Raw genomic sequence first — 23455 nt, 5'->3', positions numbered from 1 at the left:
AAAGTTCAAATTACTATGTTATTAAGACAGCAGACATTCATGTCTGCCATTAATTACTTCCTCATCCAAAATGGAAGGGAAAAGAACAGGACTGGTTTTATTGTCTTTGGAGAGAAATCATATAAACTGTTTGGCAAAGATGATTTTCCACTACTTAACTCCAAAGCACTATCAGCTAGCTTTGCAGAAGAAAACCCAGTATTCTGTTATTTTACATTGCCTGTTATCAGGAGGCTTTGCACTCTGCCTTCTATCCCAATCCAGACACAAAAGAAAAAGCTATTTACACTTCTCCTGCAGTAAGTGGTATTATAAGGACATGAAAGCAGTCCAATGGGATCAGACCAATGGGCCACCTAGTCCAGCATTCTGCTTGGCCATTTGTGTGATACAGAACAGTAGATTAGATTGACCATAGGACCGATCTAGCAGGGCCCTTCTTATGTTCTTATATGGCTTTTATAGAATGCTTTATAGCTAGATGCTGTTAAATGATTTAGAGCACAGAGAACTATCCCTTGCTTCCTTAGAACATTTTGATTTATTCCTACAGCCAGCTTCATATCACCATTATATTTGTGGTAATTAGTCTAAAAGTTCGAAGAGATCAGTGAATAGTATTGTTTAAACAGTTAGCAGTACAAGGGAAAGAAAAAACGTTGCCAACCTAATTTACAGCTCCATTTGGAAGACCAAATTCTTAGGAAATGCAGTTTAGAAATTAAACACAAGCAAACAGCCAAAAACTTTATTTCAGTTTGGTCTTTTCTACAAGTCGTTTTTTTTTTTAAAAAAAAAGGAAAATCCATCTGAGGAAAAGCACTGGCTTATAAGCAAATTAATCATACCCATACCCTTCACCTGCACTGGACTCTACCTGATGCTGTAATTTCAAAGGTGCAAGAATCTCAACTTGTGTGACAATACTGTAAAAAATTCCTTTGTTCAAGTTCCTTGTCTACAGTCCATCTCCAAAATATAAAAGTGTAAATTCAGTGATGCAGGACTGGAAGAAAACTTTCCCACCAAACCTCTGAATAGACCAGTTGTATTTATCCTCTCTAGTTGAAACTTTCAGTGCCGACATAGAAGACCTGTATGTACACTTGCCAACTGATAACTAAGGGTCCTTTCGCCACATCAACAGACAGACTGTGAAGTCATGTTACTAACAGTTTGCCCTTTACAGAAGGACCATGGTTACAGTAAATACAAGGCACATTATGCTACACATCTCCCAGGTAATACACATCACAAACAGGCCCTAAAATATTTGCTCCAAATTTTAAAGAAAGACATTTCCAAAATATTATCCTTTGCCCCAATTTTATAGCCCAGTGACTTCCCCCACCCCCTGCCAATTCCCCATCTTGGACTGGCTCAGTATGCCTATTCAACAGCCTTTAGCTCTTTCCTCATTTTTTTAAGCTTTTAACTTCTAAGTTATAGTGCATCAAGGATGTTGTCGATTTTGGTGATCAGCTCCTGCCGCTTATTGGAATGCAGCTTCTCATTCTCTATGTATGTATCCTTCTTAAGTTTGCCAACTACCAGCCGCTCAGCCTCCACAGAAGATTTCAGAACCAGCTCCTTAACTTGGCTGTCAAGTTTCTGAATTTCACTGACCTTGAAGAGATTTACAATAAAACATTATCAGAGGACTATACAAAACGCAAACCTTATATATAAGAAATGTTATAAAGTTTTAGAGCACCGAAGCAGTAAGATTTACAGTGCATGCTAGAAGCCACTCCTTAAAACTAACAAGCTTCTTCAGGGATCTCCCGCTGGTCAATAGCAGATGTGTGGAACTGTACAATGGCAAACCTAGAGACTACACCCACAAAATAGGCTGAAATAACATTACAAGCTACCCACATTCATTACAGTACTAGTTAACAACACTAAACATGGGATTCTCAACAGATCTATGGTTATCAGGGTCTTTACAATTTCAAGATTAGAGCCAGCACTAGGTTGCTACCACCTTTTTAAAAAATATCACCTTGGCTTGTAATTTTCCTTTGTTAACAGCAGCTGAGTGAACAGAACTTACGGTCTTCCAGTAGCAAGTAATGCCTGAACGTGCAGGTAAAACTGGTGAGTGTACAATGTTTAGGACATTTCCTCTTTCTATAGATTGGGACAGATAGCTGCATCCATCACATTTCCAGGAAAATTCACTTGCATACTAGGGCTGATGTTTCTCACAACACATAGTGGATTCAGTCTGCCCAGTGGCACAGAGAGAAGTAATGTAGATAAAGCCTGTGGCAGAATTTCATGGTGGGTAAAATCAGAGAACAGGATACCTAACAAGCTCTGTTCGCAAATGGCAGGCAGCAGCGTGCATAAGATACTTCATTTCAAAGCAGTAAGCATGCTGGATAGTGGTAGCCAAAAAGTTTGAGAGTTAGGAACAGGATATGACATGTTACCTATGTCACACTATGAACAGCACAAAGTTTAGGCCAAATCTTCTGCCACTTGGATCCTCTCACTAAGTAAAAGGGTCTAGGTGAATGAGTCGGTGGATCCTAGCCAATGCTTCCTAGTTGGCTGGGATGGCCACCAGCTCTGGTTTCAATACTTTACAGCTGGCAAAACTTTTATTTAATAACAATGAGATTTTCTTCTGGACTTCCCAAGAGTTACAGACCAATACTTGGGTCTCTCAACCATCAGGAAGGACAGAAGCCTCCCAAGAAAGTTTTTTTAAAAAAACAGTGGACACAGAAGGAGAACACTATACAGAACGAAATATATTAAAATTTAACTGTACCCTGAATGTGTTTGGCAGGAGTGAAAAGAGCAACTTCCAAGACTAACAGGAGCAACAGCTAAGATAGACAACAGATACTTACTTTATCACACAAGTCCGAGCCTTCCGTCTTCAGCTTGGACTGCAATGAAGCTATTTCACCGGTTAAGGCCTTGTGTTCAGTCTCCAGAGATTTTTTGCCACTGTTCAGGGTGGATATATCCCGTGACTGCTTGTACTTATTCACAGATTCATCAAAATGGCGGTACAAACCTAGTCTCTTGTTCACTAAGGTAAGAACTTGCTCTGTAATGCAGGCAACTTTCATCCTAGCTTCTGCCGCTGGATCCTGAAAGCAAAGGTTTACCAAGAGAGCAAAATTGATGTTATTAATACTTAGAACGTATGCAGTACATTTCAAAGGATTACATAACTCCACAGGCAATCTCTGCAACCCTTAAAACATCGTTATAAGGTTGATCAGTATTATCTCTACAAAGCAGTAAATGTCTGAAACTGAGAAATAGCAGCTCAGTCTCTTACTTACTACAACTAGCTAACTGGTACAGCAGGATACTGCAAAGTGTACAACTTTTACCAAATGAGTTGCCAGAAACAATATTAGCCAGGCTCGCAATTCAAGATAAACCACTTAGCCAGACAGGATGAACTAGGCTGAAAGCACTTACACGAAGGCAGCCATCTTAGTCACTAATAATTAAAGACAAAAAGGCTTCAGGTGCATCCGAGTAAGCCTCTGCAAAAGCAAGGGCAGACGTTTCTTCACTCAAACAATTTGTAAAAGTATTTCAAATAGATTTATCTGTAGAAAGGAATTATTATTAATCCTCAGAACATTACATATAAAGACTACATATTATATCAGTAAATACACGTATCAGTAAATACACAATTTAAAATGAAGAAGGGGAGAATGTTGTAAGCCACTTTGAGACCCCTGAGGAGAAAAGAGGGGTATAAATGAAGTAACAAATAAATTCAGCTGATAAATAGTTAATGGCAAACAACGGAGCAGAAAATTGACAAGATATACTTGGGGGCTAGCTCTTACTAAAAGTTGGCAGTACTACCTAAAAACTCTTAACATGTAGCACTCTGATACTATCAACATAAGGCTATTCAGTGCCAAGATCACAGAAAATGAACTGGATACTGTGAAATACTAACAGAACAGAAATGTGACTTAACACTGTTCCACTGGCTTAAACTCCACTGGAGAATGAACAATCACTGTCGTGCTTTTGAGTGGAGCTTGATTTAAAAGCTTCTGGTTTGATCCAGCTCCATTTCATTTCAGCAGCAGACTGGAGGCACCCAGGACTTATCCCTAGGCCGGACTACAGCCTGTAGCACTGGCTGAAAATCTAGCCTGGAACAATCAAGTACTCATAGTGCCAGGTGCTTCCTCCAAGAGGCCATTAATGCTCTTCTGCCGGTATCACAGCCATTATATAAGCAGAAGGCATCCTGAGGATCACATTCTCCTCCCCAGCCCATCAACTCTCTCACTCTCTCTTTCAAGCTTGTACTGTGGTACCTTAGTGATGGAGAAGTCAAGCCTCACATAGAGAATCACGGTGAAGAATAGGATGTAGAAGGCTCCAACTACCAACAGAGGTTCCTGCAACATCAGGACCTTGTTAAAGTTGTAGTGCACCTACAAAAAATAGGACCAAAAGTCAGTCAGAGGGCAACCTCTTATTACCTAGGCCATTTTACCTAGTATAAAATTGTAAAAACAAAAAAAAAGAGTTAGCAGTAACAGAACCAGTTCAGAATACAAGCAATAGTAAGGAAATCAGCCATGTCAAGTTGTAACAAATTAAAAGTCCTTTAGCCAGCAAAAGCCAGAGCTTCTAAAACTGTAAAACTAGACAAACAAAAGGATTGTATTTACCACAATATCCTGGATGTGCTGCTCTACTAGGTTAGTCTTGTGTGCTACAATGACTGGGCGGCCAAATGTGTCCAAGTAGGTATAATGAAGCTCATCAGGAGCCTGGCTGATTTCATACGGACTATCCACATGGATATTCCTGCAGGCAGAGACAGATACATGAAAGCCATCCCAAGGAAAAAACCTAAACATATTCTCACACACACATACACATAAAACAGCATACCGCAGCACAGAGATGTTGCTTGCTCATACCACATAATTATGCTATATGACTGAGAAAAAGAGATTTTAAGAGACAAATACAACACTCACAACCATACTGATAACTTACTTGGCACCTTCTGGAAGAATTATCTTTACAGTCAGTGAGTCTGTAACTTGCTCATCAAACACATGGTCAACAAATCTCATCTTCAGAGCATACTGATCACCTAAGAAACAAAGACAGCAGGTGTCCATGAATTTTTCTATATCTGATCATGCCAACAACGGAAAGCATATTGGGTAAGAATGCCATTCTACAGACATTCACAAAAAACACTAAGCTCCTCTGGAACTGGTTCTGATGAAGGCAAATTGCTACAGAAAAGAATGCTGTGGCCGGAGTGTTGACGGCAATAGATTACAGTGATCATATTGCGCCAGTCTTCTTTCATCTACACTGGCTCCAAATTTGATTCTGGGCTCAGTTTAAGGTGTTGATGACCTTTAAAGCCCTATACAGCTTGCAGCCAGCATTCCTTAAGGATTGCCTTCTCCCACATGAACCTACCTGTCCACTCCAGTCATCTTCAGAGGCCCTGCTTCAGGTGCCACCGCCATCTGAGGCTAGATGGGTGGCAACTTGAGAAAGCCTTCTCAGCTGTGGTGCTGAAACTCCCACTAGAGGGAGATTTGTCTGTCTCCCTCTATCATTGCCTTCCACCAGAAGGTGAAGACTTTTTTGTTTCGTTTGGTATACTCCAAATAAATATTACTGGCCCTCCTCCCTGGTTTTGTTATTGTGTAGTTGTGTGTTTATATGTTTTTATTGAATTAATTTATATATAACTTTAAATGCTGTTTTAATGTTCAAATGTTTTAATGTTCTCCTGTTTGCCATCTTGGGGACCCTATTTGGGTAGAAAAGCAGCATAATACATTTAAAATAAAATTCAATAAATTAAAGGAGAAGTTATTTCCCTGCCCCCTCTCTCTCTCTGCATGGGGATCCCACAAGAGCCTGTCCTTGGCCCTCTTGTGTCCTCTCTACACACACTGTACATGAGTGTTCTCACCAAATCCTATGGCTTTTACTACTGCTGATATGCTGTTGAAACTCAGCTCAACCCAAAGTCCTTGGTGTGTGTGTGGGGAGGGGGGTGCACGTCATGACCCAGTGGTAGATCTTCTACTTCACACAAAGATCCCAGGTTCAATCTCCAGTTAAACAGATTACATAGTAGGTGATGTGAAAAACCCTGAGACACTGGAGAGCTGCTGTCAATCAGAGTAGACAATGCAGACCCTGGCAGACCAATGGTCTGCTACCATATAAAGCAGCTTCATAAGTTCTACCCTGGGCTTTCTTTTTCCACCTAATCCTACATGTCCAACTGCCTGTCTGATATTTCCACTTGGAAGTTTTACCACCATCTCAAATTCAATATATCCAAAACTGAACCTCTGATCCTCCTCCTGCAACAGTTTTCCTCATACAAATGGCACATCCACTGACAGCATCACCATGCACCTTACAGAACATACATGAAGTCGTAAGATTAATTTTGACCCTTTTCTTTCTTTGTGCCTCATATTCAGTCTGTAGCCAACTTGCATCACTCTTCCTTTTACAGCATAAAAAAATGAAGCTCCCTCTCACATAGTCCCAGAGAAAACTCTTATCATCTATGACCTTGACTTCTGCAATCTTCTCTTTGGTTCCCCACTGACACACTTTGATCCCCACACCTCTTAGCAAAAACACTTGCTACTCTTCCCATTCACACCATGAAATGCCTCTCCTCATTTTTACCTTCAAAGACATCCATGGTTTTGCTTCCCTCTCTTCTCCTATCTCAAATACATTCAAGTCCAGGATCTTCATTCCTTCAACTCCACTATCCTCAGCTGTCCAACAGTTTCCTGCTCCCTCAAACATCTCTTACCCTTTTCCTTGCTGCTTCCAAGAACATGTGATATTATTTCTTTTATTTCTTCCAAATCTCTCTTCAAAACATACTTTTTCCAATAACCCTTTGATACAACCCACTTTTCCTACTCAAATTAAGCCTAAACTGAAATTAAGCCTAAAATGAACAAGTGCACATTTTCTCCTGTTAATTCCCACCTGTCAAATTTTAGAGTGTAATCTTCTCATGGCAGGGACCCATCTTCTTATACTCTGCAAAAGGCTATGCAGACTGATGGCTAAACCATCAACATCAGCAGCAGACAACATTCAGAATGAAACTAAATTCTGTACCCAAGCAGAAATAACTCAATCTGGTTGAGCCTTCATAATTAAGGGGTATTTGAAATGGATGATATGGTGCCAGAGGACAACAAGAAACTGGAAGTGAGTTACAGAGCTAGAAGGAACACGTTTGTACAAATGCTTCAAAGAAGGGTATGATGACCATGCAAAATACAGACACCTTTCAGGCCCAGTCTGCAAGGTTTCAATAATCCTTACAATCACAAGGCTTGGAATGTATACAGGTAATCATGAAAACATATCAAATGTCAGCACAGACGTGCACCCACTGAACCTGGCTGATCACATTACCTTTAAATAATACTATGTTCCCAATACCTTGAGATGTCACTACCTTGCCAAGGAAAACCTACCAAGATTAAAAAGGTATTCATAGCTAGGCAGGTTATAACCAATGATGTAGTGGGTCTTCCAACCCCCAAACAGAGGGAAACGAGGACGAATCTCCATCTCCACTGAATCATCCAGGACAAGAAGATGACTGGTAGATATGTTGCCAATTTCATCTCTGTAATATACGTCTTGAGCTGCAGCAGGAAGAATAGTCTACAAAAGCAACAAAAATAGGCATTCTATATGTTTTCACAAAGATGGGATAATAGCAAACTGATCCCTCCCCAAACCAGTATTTACAAAATTACACTATGAAAAGGTATATCTATCTACTTACAGCAGCAACCAAAGGAATAAGCTTATGTTAATATTGTAGCGCAAGTCGCAGGTTTGAAATTGGAAAGATCTCTAAGCCATCTTGTCCAGCCCTCTGCCCCCAAAATGCATACATGACTACATCTTCAAGACCTTCTAAAACATTTTTAAAGACTACAAAAGGACAAGACTAATCACAAAATGGCTAATAGACACCATCATAATTCTTAGGTGTGTATTATTAGGCCTCAGTAACGATGTCATACTTTCACAAATATTCTCCAAGACATGTCTTGGTTAACCACCAGATCTATGGCCTCTCTCCCTTGTTTGTCAATTCTAAGCACACTTGAACTCAGTGTGATGTATTACCGTTGCCCATATGATACAATCAATGCACACAACAATTTAAAGAGTCTTGGCCTCAAGGAGTTTACAATCTAAAATATGAAATACGTTTTAGCCAGCCACATATTCTTAGTCTAACCTATTTCTCAGGGTTGTTGCGGGGATAAAAAGGAGGAAAGAAGATGTAACTTGCTTTGGGTCCCCTCTGAGGAGAAAGGTGGGGTATAAATGAAGTTAATAAACAAATACAAATAAATAATAGTCAACAAGGGGAGTGGAGGAAGGATGAGCTAAAGAGGGGAAGAATATGCATTCATTCCAGTTACAAATACTCGGGCTCATTTTATTAGGAAGGGGGCTTAAGGAATTGTGCCAAAGGCTTCATGGTTGATTCTGAGGACAAATTTGAAGGACAGAAGTGTCTCCTAGAGCCCCTGTATGACAGCCAGACCATTTATTTACACTTAAGTGCACTTAGGATCATGATGTAAGTTTACAAACAGAAGATCACACATGTTATTTGGCCTGGCTTAGATGCTACTGGGAAGCAGTTTTTCCTGCTTTCCCACAACATCATAGTGCTTTCTGCTCCATAGTCTTCCTTGTCTTTTCTGCTACCTTTCCTACAACTGTTTTACTACAATGTTTAGAGAAAGATCACAGCAAAGTCAAACTAGCTGTTAAGCATGCAGGAAAGTCTGTCTTCCTAGTCCTACCCACAAAATACTGCACCCCCCACCCCCCATAGCAGTCCCCACTCACAAAGGGCCTTATTTTTTCCATTTAAAAATCACCAATTGATGTACTGGTATAATCATATATTGATATGTCAATTACTGGCTTTAAAAAAGCCAGCCAGTGATGGCAGGGTGGATACTGCAAGATTGGGACAAGAAAAACCGAAGGAAGCCATCTGGAAGCCCTGTTGCCAGCCTCCATGGGGGCTTCCACAGGAAAAACCTCACACTATGGAAAAAGTTAAACTGGAGATCAAAGAGTTCAGGGGTTTGATCACATTCTTCAGAAGGAAGAGGGAGAGAATGGGCTTTTTGCATCAAGCTGTTCAGCCCAATTGGCTCCTCCCTCTCACATTCTGCAGGAGGAAAGGAAGAGAGAACGAGGTGCCTTCTGCTGAACAGCAGCAATAAAAGGACTCAAGGAGGACATGAGAAATATGAAACAAATGCAACAACAAACCTTAAAAGATTTCACAGAAGATATTCCACTGTCTGGCTGCCTTTGGTAGTCATATCTGGAGAAAGGCCCTTTGAGCACAGCTCCTGTATGCTTTAAATCAATAGTTTCTTCTACAGCAATATTACCCCAGTGTGAAACTTCAATGACACGTGTCATACTTGTGATAGTCAGGAATGGGCTGTTGTTTTCATAGTGTACTTTAAGGGTATCCTAAACAGAGAAAAATATAATGAAAACACTGAACACTTAAAAATTCTTCCCCTACCTATCTGTAAAACAAATCTTTCATTTACAGTATGGTCTATCAGCAACAGGCACATTAGAATTCTGTGTGTTTTTGACAGGTCACTTCTAAGGTTTAATCTGCTGAAACTCTGTTTAGGAGGCGCAAAAAAGTCAATTCACACTTTTACTATTTCTCAGAGGTCAGCACTCACAAATGCGCTCTACACCATGACCACAAGATGTCACTTCCTCTCATTCTTATAATCTTAAATGAGGAGGACAGAGTGCTCTGTATCTTTTTCAGCAGTACTCTGTTTTGAGTAAAAAACAGATTTTTTTGTGTCCCACACACAAATCACTGGTTACTTGTTTCTCCTGTTCCAGCTCAACATAAGACAACCCATGCCGTAGGCCAAAATTTACAGATATCTATGTGGGATGCTTCATCTTTGAGAATTTAAAACAATTACAGGAGTAGCTTTTCCCTTAATGAAACCCAGAGACACTCTAATTTAAAGATCCTATTTTAAGTGGTGAGATAGGGCACTGCTGAGAGATATTTCCCTATGGAATGTCATACACTGTGTGAATGATCAAAAGAGCACCAAGTGATTCTTCAGCTTCCTGAGAGATTGTGCTTATTTAAAAGTTGTGAACTTGGAAGGAAAGAAAAGCAAAAGATCAAGAATAACTACTCAAGAATCCAGCTACCGACTGGTACACAAATCCCATTCTTTTATGGTGACTCTGCACAAACACAAAGATTTTGACAACACCAGGGAATGCATTCAGCTACAACCAGATATAAAAATCTTGAACAATGCAGCTTAGAAGACTGTGATGAACATGCATTACTATGATACCTTTCAAATCCCAACTGCTGTTCAGGGCCCTCACAGTGTCTTAAACTGTCAAGAAATCAAGCCTTTGCTACATGGTCTATCAGAGTACAGCTAGTTTCTAGCTATTTGTTGTATATGACTAGATTATTAGTTATCAAGAAGATTCTAAATAAATAATGATTAATCTGTCCCCCTCTAGTGCTATCTTTTACCAGTGAGTGAAGATTTCTTTTTGTTTTATTTGACATACCCCCAATAACTGTTACTGGCCCTCCTCCCTGTTCTTCGTGTTGTATTTGTTGAATCATTTTAAAACTATTTTAAATGTTTTAAATTGAATTGTTTTGACATGGTGTTTTAATTTTTTAATGTTTTAATATTCACCACCTTGGGGGTCCCAATTTGGGTAGAACGGTGGCACACAAATATTTTAAAATAAAAATAAAATAAAATTTAAAAAATAGACTTAATAAATTTTCTGCTCCTCAGATATTTCATTTCCCAATTTTCTTTAATTTTTAAAATTGTGTTTTAACTACATTGTATTATATTATGTAAGCACTTGCAACATTCATATTTTATTGTATTTTGTGAAGTGGCCAGATGACTAGTTACCTAGAGGATTCTATATAAATAATGATTAGTATGAAGCTCACACTTCCCCCCCCCCTTTAATTAGTAAGGAAATCATGTAGTGGATATGCAATTGTCTCTACAGGACTCTTTAAAGCTATAGTTGAATATAACTGTCTGCTGAATCCTAGTTCATAGTCTTTTGTCTCCAGAAATGGTGAAAAAGGCCCACAAGCAGGGGAAATTGTAACATCCCTCTCCTATTTGTACCCAGCACCTGGAAATCAAAAATATGTAGCTTCTAAATTCGGACATTACAGTTAAATAGAGCTTCCACATTCAGAGACAGTACACCTCCAAAGTTCATAGCAAGAAACTGCATGGGGGACAATAAAGTCCACACTTATGTAAAACATAGACTAAGAGCCAGCTGCATTCTATTATGGGAGTGTGGTTATTACTATGTTGCCTAACAAACCTTGAAGGTAGGGACAGTTTTCCCAGTTTCACATGCACAAACCACCAGAAGAGGGCAGAGCCTGACTGGAATAGGGATCACGCAGGATGCAAATCTGTCCCTCGATGCCAACTCCCTTTCCAACTGAATAACACTGGCTTCTTTTGAGCCAATATCATACACAAACTGAACCAATCTAGAAACTGGCAGGCATAACACAACCTTCCTGCTCCTTCAGCTTTTTAAATCATGTCCAACACACATACAAAATTTGACAATTACCACAATGCTTCCATAAGAAATATAAAGGCTGGGTTGTGGTTTGGATTTGTGAATACTGGCTATGGAAAAGAGAGTACACAGAGCTGGAAAACTTGCTTACAGACTTATTTAAACTCTGAGGCATGACAGACAAATGAAACAGACAAATGCTTTTCTATGTAGCATGACAGTGAAACATTTTTCAAATTAAAATATTGTTTCTGCAGATTCTGCACTTGCACAGTGGACCTCTAAGACTGGAATATACACAGCCTTGTGAAAACAAAGTCTGAATTCTTTTAGAACTGAAACATTTTTACTTCACAGAGTAGAACTTCGGCAAATTGGAAAGGGAACAAATACAGCACCCAAACCACTCCATTCTTCACTAGCCTTTTCCTGACACACTATTGTCTATCTATAAACCCTCTCACCAAAGGATCATATAACTTGTGCTTTGTAAAGCTGCTGGCTTTACATGCCTAACATGCTGCTGGCACTACAAAAGTAATAAATAATAATCACAGTCACAGAGTGACTTTATTCTATATGTGCTTTTTTAGTAACATGAACACTTACGTAGCACACAGATAGACAGATCTCAACCTGCCAATCTGGGGAATGAACAGTGTTTAGAGGATTAGATACTAAAGGAAAAACCTGTACATTTCTCAAGAGTGTTTTCTACAGTTCTGATTTATGAATATTAACTTGCAGTAAGTTTACCTCACTATATGGTGGTATATCTTTGAAGGGTCCATATTCAATCATGTCTTCTGACCGACTGGGATTGCCTAGTTTGGTATAATTTTCCACATTCCTTGAAGCCAGTTTCACACGAGTAGTCTGAGTCTTGGTTGGATATGGAGAATAAAAATAGTGATTACCCTCAAAAATTACAAACTGCTTCTCTGCCTGGGTGATGTGTGTGGGATATGGCTGAAGGACATGAGTAAAAACTGTTTCAACAGATAAGCGAATTTTTGCTCCCGGAGATAGAGGAGATGGCAATTTTACAGTGAAGAATTTTCCACTGAAAAGGAAAAAAGCAGAAAAGTCAGTTAGGCTTTGCAGGCCCTGCATCACCTACAGGTACAGACACAAGTTCACAAGGAAACACTCATTAAAGAAAATATCTTCTCCCTCCTTCCCAAACTGCACTCCAAGTCCAAAAGTGCACGGCTACAGATGCTCTCAAAACTGCCTTCCCATTCTATATTCCTTACTCAGACCATCTGGGCTAGGATTTTAACCAGTAGTAACTGTGCCCACCACTATCATCCTCTAAAAATCAAGGCACACGTATTTGTACTTTTAAGTCCTGAAAAATATTCAAATACGAACACATAAATATTCAGTAGCAATTACTTTTCACATCCAACTGACAATTCCAGATATACACCACAATTGCCAACTTGCATATCCTTTTTAATGGAAAAAAAATCAAAGAATCACAATGTACAGCTATCATGAAATTGATATCTGAAACATCAACTTTCTGGTGCCTTTAATGTTGTCAAGTAACACATTTCTGATCACTTCCTAGCATCCATTTCTTACTATTATCATTTTAAAGTCATTTTGAACTGTTTTAAGGTATACACTTAGATGTACACTGTATGAACACAAACCGGCAAACATGGTTATTGTACAGGTTCACTCTTCAGAGAGTTAGACTGGCCACAGCTCTTTGTTGAATGATGGCCATTTATGTGATTTAAAAAAAAAACCAGCCATTTCATATATTATGTTCTCGGATAAAACTCACTTTTTACTCTTAACCTTTGTCTCCTTCACCTCCAAAGTATTCTCCTCCTCTTCTTCACCTTTCACCTATTCCAAAAGACAACATTAAAGTCTAGTCAATGCTACCATTTATAATTCCCACAGTAAAAACACTGAATTAATCAGAAGAAACGCAGGATGATTCATATTCCCTATTAGCAGAAAGCAAGGAATTGGAAATTCTAGAGGCTACACAATGGATATTTTTGGAAAGAGCTCCTTGGAAAAATAGCCACCAGCTGACAAAAAGAATGGTGGAAGGTGGGAAGTATAATTTTGGTCCCCTTTCATTGAAAACAGAAGAGCCCATTCCTGATTTCTGTTTTTCTCACAATACCTTGAGCCGCCACAGCTTACAGAGAAAAAATAATGCAACAGGAAATGCTAGGAGTTTCCATTTTATGCCAAGCAGGTCAAAAGAAAAGAGGATGTACATGATGCCCCAAGGTTCTTTAGAAAGGAATAAAAAATTAAAGATGAGACTATGGAATAGAAAACCTTAGAACTGGACTTTACATAGAACCAATGAAAAATGCCATTTATATGATTTCAATATGGGACTACTTAACTTTACGCTTAAAAACGATCATCAGTATCTTTCTGTTGCACTTTTAATGCATTAAGTATTATCGCGGCCTTACCATAATTCTAGGTAGATTCAAATTATTTTGCAGTTGCAGCTCATGTAATGATTCACCCAAGGATTCCTAAATTGCGTTTCAGAACAAATTCACACATTACAAAGTTCCTGTATTCCCCATGTGGGTGCCATAAAGACTTGCGATCAGGAGTGCTCTGTAAATTAATTCTCTGTTCAGAAGTTTTAATTCCCAGGCATACAAGGCCAGAGGGAACTCAATAGTGGGGGAAGGTATAATTTTGGTCTTGCTTTGCTGAAATGAGAGAGAAAAAACCTTCCTGATTGCCACACCATTTTACCAACCTGAAAAAACTCCAGCAAGCTAATATTCGCCCCACTGGTGAAACTTACATTTGGTTACACTTACATGATTACACTAAGTTTTCTCATGAGGGCAAACAGTGGCTCCCTGGGGCTGTTTCAGGTTGGGAAACAATGAGTGGGGGAAGGCTTAAGCCCACTTTCCTATTCCAAATCAGGCATGGCTTGGGGGTCAGAAAAGAATTTTCCTCCAGGCCAGATTGGCTGGGGATCCTAAAGATTTTTTGCCTTCCTCTGACTGTTGAGCAGGGGTCACTGGGGAGGTAGCTAACAATTTCCTGCATTGTGCAGGGGTTTGGACTAGATGACATTTGAGGTCCCTTCCAGCTATGTTTCTATGATTCTATGAATAGATATGAGAATTAAGTTCTGAGCATGGAACTCCCGAAGCACAGCAGCCATGTGGGGGTGGGAGCTACAAAGACTTTGCAATGCATGAACTGGTACTGAGATAGGTCTCAAAGCAGGAATCTCAGAGTCCATATACAGCATTAAACACTAGCCCAGCAGTGTATTATTTTAGCAATGAATAGGCAAATTGTCAAGTCTCTGCACAGAGCCAAGCTTGCTGGACAGTCCCTAAAAGCAATCTGCTTTTGAAAACTATCCATCCCCGAAGAGTTAAGACGGCTTTCTTTCAAACATTTCAATACATGTTTATAGACATTCAATGTTCAGGAAGCAGTTTCCACTACTCTTTTTATTAGCTTGCAATCACAATAACAGAAACTATTGAAAATGTCTTTTTCAGAATCTTTTAAACATCACAAGATCCCATTTACCTTTTTTAAAAACCTACATCTCCTACATTTCCAACTATCCTAGCCAGCCAAGAAACAAAGATAGTGCTAAATGCTGAGAAGCTACTGAAAAATTCTCTTGCCTGCAGCCTGTGTGTGCATGCCGCTAACCACAGACCTTGTAAACTATCATGAGTATAAATTTTTTACAGACATGCCTCGAGATCCACGCCTCCCTCCATCCAAGTTATTACTGGTTACACTCTGACTGAAGCGCTTATGCTTACGTGTCAGTATTTGCCAGGCCATTACTACAACAGCAATTCAGAAGAAAGACAATCAATAGCCAGGAGGAAGAGAACTGAAGAAACATGATAAAAAACCTCATAACTTTATACATTACTTCGATACGTTGGCAAACTCCAAGATCAGTTTACATATAACTCAACAGCTGATGTCCTCTCCCCATTCCCTAATAAATGCTATTTTCCTTACACTGCATTCCTAGATAAGAACCCTTTACTTAGTTCCAGGGAACACACATCCACAAAATCAACAAAATTTAATTATGTTAAGAGCTTATATCTTTAGCATACTACCCAACATAGAAGGGCAGCTTCTTCATCTCTCTCTCTCTCATATACCAGCATAATATAGTGCTTAGAATGTCGAACTAGGATCTGGGAGATGCAGGTTCAAATTCTCACTCTGCCATGGAAGCTCATCTTGTGGCGCCCTCTCAGCCTTACCTACCTCACAGGATTGCTAGGACAGCATGGAAAAGCAGAGAACAATGCTGTAAGCCTCTTTAAAGCGCCATAGCAAAGCAGGATGTAAATACCTAAATAACTGAATATATGTTTCTCCATACACAGATTGCATTTTAGCAACCCATCCACTGGGTATAAAACTGAAGGGATCAGGCTCCACCATCATCACCGCCACCTTACTTTAAAGGCTGTCAGGCTATTTAGCGCGGCATGACTTTAAACCATCGGAGAATGCCACACTTGAGAAAACGGGGAAAGTGTCACCACGGTCGAGAAGCGCTGAACAACTGATGGTGCGATAATGTGCATTCGAAGTAGCGATAGGCCGCGCCAGAACTGATCTCTGCAGCATCTTTATGCAGAGAGGGGGGTCAGGACTTGAGGAAGTCACGGGGTGGGGGCTTGACAAGTAAGAGAATCGAGGGAGAGACTATGACTCCCTAAACGGCTCACCTGAACTCCCAGGTATGCCAAGCGGCTCTCCAGACCGGGGTCCAAAGCCAGAAGGAAGGAGGAGGCGGCCCCGGAGCTCCCAGCGGCGTTGGCCAAGCTCAGCTCTGCCGTCACTTTCGCTAGGTGCGTGCTGAGATCTATCGTCCGCTTCACCTCTTCATTGAGCAACTCGGAGGCCGCCAAGGCGCGCCCCAAACAGAGAAAGAGGAACAGGCTGCCGAGGCAGGACGCCATGACAGGCCACGCTGAGAGACGGAGCAGCGGACCCAACCGGATGGACTCGCTCCTTTGCGGCGCCGCTCATTCATCGGGAGGGCACAAGATGGCGCCCCCCAGGCTGAGGGAAAGACAAGATGGCGACACCCAGCAAGCAACCAGCGCTCAAGATGGCAGCGCAAGTTACTCGAGGACCCTCCTCCATCTGCCTGCCCGCTTGCCTCACGTGATCAAGGCAGCGCCGCAGTTGCCAGGTACAAAACAAAAGTCAAACCGAATGATGAAATGTGTCAGGCTGCAGCATTGCCAGCAACTCAGATGCGCAAACCAACGAAGGCAAAACTTTAGGCAGTGGCAGAAAAACTGTAGGACACGGAAAAAACAGAGCCTATTTCTCCCTCTCGTGTACAGCCTTCGAAAATCCTGAAATGCGGTTTTCAAACGGGGAGGTGCCAGAAAAGTATCGAGAGAACTAGTTTGTGAACGTTTTGAACTCAGTGCAAATTTCCAAGGAAACCCGTTTAAATCATCTTTAAAATAACGTTGTAATATGTCTGGTGGACCAATTAATTATTTCAGTTACAAAAAGAAATTGTTGCTTGATTCTCCTGCTCTGCCGTTTCAATAGGAATTCAGTTTATATAGAAAAGCAAGATTCGGGTCCAGTAGCACCTTAAAGACCAACTAGATTTCCAGGTTATGAGCCTTTGAGAGTCAGAGATTATTGGCACTAGACGGCATGGTTAACGTCGTAGTTGCATCTGACAAAAAGAACTTGACTCTCCAAAGATTATACCCTGGAAACTTTCGTTGGTCTTTAAGGTGCTATTGATTTGAACCTTGCTTCTAATTCTTTACGGCTGGTAAGAGTTTAGAGGAAAGGCATTCCACCCTATTCCCAGAAAGATAGAAGTATTCATTATTTACTTTCTTCATTTATACCCCACCTTTCTCCCCAATAGGACCTTAAAGTGGCTTACATTGTTCTCGCCTCCATTTCATCCTCATAACAATTCTGTGACGGGATAGGCTGAGAGAAGTAGCTAGCCAAAATAGGGTTATCAGCCTCCAGGTGGTAGCTGGATATCTCCCAGAATTACAACTGATCTCCAGGCCACAGAGATCAGTTCCCCCGGAGAAAATGGCTGCTTTGGAGCGTAGACTGTATGGAATTATACCTTACTGAGGTTTTTCCCCTCCCCAAATCCTGCTTTCTCTAGGCTCCACCCCCAAAATCTCCTGAAATTTCCCAACTTGGAGCTGGGAATCCTAAGACAAAGGTTGCCCAAAGAGTTTCCATGACACATTGGAAATCCAAACCTGGATCTCCAAAATCCTAGCCTGATTCACTAAACAATATACTATGTTGGTTCTTTATACATTGTTATACACTTCATTATTTATTTGAGAATATCTTGCCTTTCAGTTTAAGCTCTAAAGATAGCTGACCAAAAGAGCAAAGCGTCAAAACATAAAAAACTAAACCAATTTAAAAAGAATGATAATAGTAGAAATATATATAATCTATTAAAACGGAGGAGAAAAAAATTATCTTTACCTACTGCCAAAAAGAGTGTCAACCTACTAATGTCTCTGGAAAGAGTATTATGCAACCAGAGTGCCACTGCTGAGAAGGCCCTGTCTCCAATTTATTTTATTTATTTTTATTTTAAACATTTCTATGCTGCCTTTCCTTCCAGATAGGGTCCCCAAGATATAAACAACACAAAAGCACATAACAATACAATAAGGGAGAAGGGCTAATAATCGTTATTGGTCATATGCCAAACAAACAAAAAAAGTCTTCACTTGCTGGTAAATGACAACAGTAGGAGAAACAGCGAGTTCCAAACTGTTGATATCACAACAACCAAGAAGGCACTTCCTCAGGTTGCCACTCATATAACCTCAGTGGTGGGGGCACTCGAAGCAGGGCCTCTGAAGATGACCAGATTAGGTTCATATGGAAGAAGTCGATCCTTAAGGTATGCTGGTCCCAAGCAGTATAGGGCTTTAAAGGTCAATACCAACAACTTGAATTAGACCCAGAGGCAAACTGAGAGCTAGTGTAGATGGAACAAGAGTGGAGAAATATGATCAATACAATCAACTCCAGTCAGCATTCTGGTCACAGCATTCTGTACCACTTGTGCTGCTCATTTCAAAATAAAGTTTTAACTTGATGTATTGTCGAAGGCTTTCACGGCCGGAGAACGATGGTTGTTGTGGGTTTTCCGGGCTGTATTGCCGTGGTCTTGGCATTGTAGTTCCTGAGAGAACTTGATTCTCGAAAGCTTATGCTAAAATAAAATTGGTTAGTCTTAAAGGTGCTACTGGACTCTTTTTGATCTTTCAAAGTTTTAACTTGTCTTCAATAAACTGTCTTACTGCCTCATCATTCAGGAGGAACTTATTAAAACTCCAGTATTGTTCCTTGGGACCCAAAGGTGTAATAATTAAAGAACTGTGCACCCATGAATGGTCTGAGAGCAATCTTAGACCTATGTTTGCAGAGCATACATTATCTTTCAAAGAGGAGGAGACTAGAACAAAATCAATCCTAGTGCTCACCTTATGTCTATTTGAGTAAAAAGTAAAATCTCTGGTGGACGGATAGAAGGTTTTCCATGTATCAAGCAAATCATGGGTTTGAAGAATTTTTGCTATTGAGGTTTGTGTGCTTTTGTGTTTTTTCGGCTGATTAAGTCTAATGAGATCACCCTCCTTAAAATGTTGGAGCCTCTCTAGTGTTTCAGTCAAGAATGATTCTTGCTGAGCATTGGGCGCATAAAGCGTGGCCAGAATGACTTTCCTAGGGTCAATGGCTCCTCTCACAAAGAGATATCTGCCTGCTTCATCCTTATCTATAGTTCTCAGCTGGAAGCCTAATCAGGCTGAGAGGAGAATAACTCCTTGGGATTTCAAGGAGCCTTTAGGTGGAAACTGGTAAGGATAAAGAGGGGATTTCAAAAGGGGTTGTCTTGTTTTTGATGGGTTTCCTGAATAAAAATTATATCATACCATTCCCTTATTACCACTATATTTACTCCTAATATTTACCAATGTTACCTTAATTTTGCTGTTCATCATAAAATCTATAAGGTAGAGAAGTCAGCCAATCAGAAAATATTCAGGAGTTGGCCGGAGCCCCACAGAGTTGCTAATGGGGCAAAGGCTGATCACCCTCTTGGATTGGCTTCATCCAGACTTCACCCCAAACGCAAAGCGGGAGGCAGGAGCACCAGACCTGCACAGAGCATTCCAGCCAGGTGACCTTGTATACGCCAAGAACTTCGGGAATGGGCCGGTCTGGTTTTCCGCAACCATCACCAGAACCACGGACTTATTTCCTACAAGGTGGCCGATTCCGCCAGCAAGGCATACCGCCGGCACATCAACCAACTGCAGCAGCACTGGCTGCCATGGGAGCAGGGGCACGATGGAAACTCTCCCTTTTGCTCTGTGGAGGCAAGGGTTGAGACAGCCATGGCGGCCAAGAACCACAGGGACCGGCCACCTGAGGACAACCCAAGCCTAACAGCAGTGTCAAACAGCATGGGCGCTGCTGTCGCAGGAGACCCCCAGCACAGAAGGTTTACACAGGTCCCAGAGGACTCGCCAGCCACCAGCGTATCTCGGGGATTATGTTTGGAGCGGGGCATCCTGGTCGGGGGGGGGGGTGTTATGTATTGGGCTAGCTTCAGGTAAAGCTAGGCTCCTCAGGTCTGAAATCCTATTCGGTAGTAATTAGTAGCAGCCAATCGATTCTCTGGGATGCAGGCCAATTACTGTTTGGTAAACAAGCTGCTTTGTATTCAGGGCATGGAAATGAAGGATCCTAGTTGCATGTGTTCCTATTGGTGGGTCACCGAAAAGGGGCGTAGTTTGAGTGTATATATCTGGCTCGTTTGGGAGCGTGGTGGTTATTTGTATTTGCAATAAAGATGTTCTCATGAGCTGAAATCACTGCCTGGCTAAATTCATTATGGACTGAAATCACGAATTTAATAATTATACTCTTCAAATTTCGGAAGGGCTGTTGTGAAATTTCTCTGCTTTTGCAGGTAAGTACAAAGATAAAGAGGACACAGCCTCTTGGAGGAAACAAAAATGGTTTGGTTCCTTATATGGAAATTTTAATTTAATCCAAAGTGCAAAAGTGCAAAAAATTTTTTTACAATTTATAAGCTAGATACAAAACAAATTTTGACCTTGAGTTCAGAACTCAAGGTCAAAATTTGTTTTGTATCTAGCTTATAAGTTGTAAAAAATTTTTTTGCACTTTTGTACTTTAGATTAAATTAAAATTTCTATATAAGGAACCAAACCATTTTTGTTTCCTCCAAGAGGCTGCGTCCTCTTTATCTTTGTGTTTGTAGTGGGAGGACCCCCCCCCTTTGTCTCTTTGCAGTTAAGTATTCAAATCATATAACTTTGGATAGTAGGCTTTGGCAAACTCAATGCACATATACTGTCTTTTATCAACAAATCATTTTTAATTATATAGCACTATCAAATAAATTAAGGAAATACTGGATAAATCCTAACTAATCTAACAATTCAGTACTGAAGACAAAGCATTTACTTACACAACTAGGTACAAACAATAGGTTCCTCTTGAAATCTGCACCCTCCACACACACTTTCCTCATCACACACCAAAGCACTGAAGAGAGTTGATGAGCCATCTTAGCCCCTTTGCCCATGACATTACACACATTAAAATCAATGGAGAGTAGGCAATAGCTTGTTGCTTTGCCCCATGCCTATGCATGATCACCAGCTTCTCTGCATAGGTCATGTACGTTGTTGGGAATACTGCTTTTTAAAGTGCTTAGTCACAGGAAGGGAGCCTGCACATGCCCACTTCCTACATATATAGGCTCCATGCTTGCAAGGCAGCAATTGCATGAAAGTATGCAGGGCCAACATGCTGGTGCCTGCTCTCCCTCAACAGGCATTCATTTCAATGCACAGAACGTCGTGTGGACAGGATGTTGCCACTTACAGGTTCTGTTTCTTTCATTACTGCATCTCCTGTTTCACTTGTACTATCTAGTGCAGGGAAAATCTGTTACACTTTTCCGCTATTTCATTCAAGGGGTGGTGAGTAGAGATGGGCACGATCGGCATTATGATAGAAAAATACCCACGATAATGGCGTTCACGCGATCGAGACCCAGTGGATCGGTGCCGTCCACGGTGACCTATCCAGCAGTCGGGGTGTGTGTGTGTGTGCTTGATCAGGGCGATCGGTATCTGATCAGGGATCCAGTCACTCCGGCGCCAGCAATCTATTCCCCTGGCAACGGAGCCAGGGGAATGCCTGAGGTAAGTTTGCCCTCCTTCTGTCGCCCTGGAAACCCGAATGGAAGCCCAGCTTTCCTTGATCAGCAGGGCTTCCTTCCAACCACGGAGCAGCAATGTACTCACCAGTTGGGAGAAGACAGCCAGGGGAGGGAGGGGGAGGGGGGTGTTCTGTAGCCATGGGCACTCCAAACGTTTTTTGCTTTTTAAAATAACGGGGCTTTGTAGGAGGAATGGCTGTTTTTCTGTCTGTTACTCTCTATTTTTAACCTGCTTTTAAAACACTGTATTTTGTGGGGAAACCTCATTCACGGCTCTGTGTGTGTGTTTAAAATATGCTTTTGGAAGACTGGCTGCTTGCTTTTAAAACCGGGTGGGGAGGAATGGAGGATTCTGTCCCTGCTTTTTTTTAAAAGCTGGCTGAAACATGTTGACGTGGTGTCTCTCTCTATTTGGAGAGGCAGGGACGGGTTAAAAACATCCCCCCCTCTGCTCTGTGTGTGTGTGGGGGGGGAATGAATGGGCATCATATATTTACAGAGATCAGGTTTCAAGCATTCAAAAGTTATAAAGCTATAAAGAAAAAGTAAAAATATGTGGTTCTCTAAACCCTAAACATTATACTTACCTTAAATGATGTTGAATTGGGACAGGCTAGTAATTCTTGGAGTTACGGCAATTTCAGAAGTCTTTCATTACCTCCATTCTTCATTTTGGGAATTCTTCCCCATTGTCCTAGTGTGAAAGTTAGCTCTTCGTGGCTTGAATTTGCCCCCAGTAAGAGTCCAATAGAAGGCAGCTTCCTTCTCATGTCCTGAGAATTTACAATATCTCCTTGGGAGTCCATCCCCCTCTGAGGTAATTCACAATCTTCCTGATTCAAGAGGAAGAAATACTATTTAGCCTTTTGGCTTTCTCAGGCTCTGTCCCTTTAGGTGCAAAGGTATTAAATTATGAACTTTTTAATCATATGTATAACTAAGGCCTGAAGTTCTCTGTGCTTGGGGTTTTGATATTTGTCTCCCACATATGTCTCTGATAGAGTTGCCAGGTTCCTATAAGCTCCCAGCAGGAGGGGAGGACCTGGCACTTACCTCCTATCTTCTGTGTCTTTTTTTGCACATGCACAAAGCGTGCATGTGCTCCTGGCGCTTGCGTGATGACGTCACTTCCAGAAGTAATGTCATCACTCTGGCCATAGTAATGCTCCTGCGCTCTGTGCGGGGCCAATTTCAGCCCCAAATGAAGTGCAGGAGTACTCCCGCAGGTAGTGCAACAACATCACTTCCAGAAGTGACGTTGTGTCCGCTGGGAGCACATGCGCTGTTTGTGTTCCTAGGGTGCCTGCTTGTGACGGGCGATCTCCAGGTGGCTGAAAACCTCTCACCAGTTGCCACCATCCGGCGGGCAAGCAGGTAAACCAGCGGGCACCTGGAATCCCTACTCTGATACTTGCTGAATATCAGGAAATATAAAGAAGTTTAGTTTAGACAAAATATCAGCATGTTGCAATG

At 41.1% G+C, this 23455-nt stretch overlaps 1 protein-coding gene across 1 annotated transcript; it reads right to left on the bottom strand.

Moving 5' to 3' along the window:
- Positions 1 to 734: 734 nt before the first annotated feature.
- On the bottom strand, positions 735 to 16762 carry RPN1 (ribophorin I). The gene is made up of 10 exons (XM_054977228.1): positions 16419 to 16762; positions 13478 to 13542; positions 12436 to 12742; positions 9352 to 9561; positions 7512 to 7704; positions 5014 to 5113; positions 4680 to 4818; positions 4320 to 4439; positions 2865 to 3110; positions 735 to 1626 (listed from the first exon to the last, which is right to left on the bottom strand). The coding sequence occupies exons 1-10, from the start codon at positions 16650 to 16652 to the stop codon at positions 1444 to 1446; spliced, it is 1797 nt and encodes a 598-aa protein (XP_054833203.1). The 5' UTR covers positions 16653 to 16762; the 3' UTR covers positions 735 to 1443.
- Between the last annotated feature and the right edge of the window lie 6693 nt (positions 16763 to 23455).

This window comes from Eublepharis macularius, chromosome 4 (genome assembly GCF_028583425.1).
Source record: "Eublepharis macularius isolate TG4126 chromosome 4, MPM_Emac_v1.0, whole genome shotgun sequence".
NCBI lineage: Eukaryota > Metazoa > Chordata > Lepidosauria > Squamata > Eublepharidae > Eublepharis > Eublepharis macularius.
Note: the sequence above shows the minus strand (reverse complement) of the source record. Positions and strands in the feature narration are given on the sequence as shown.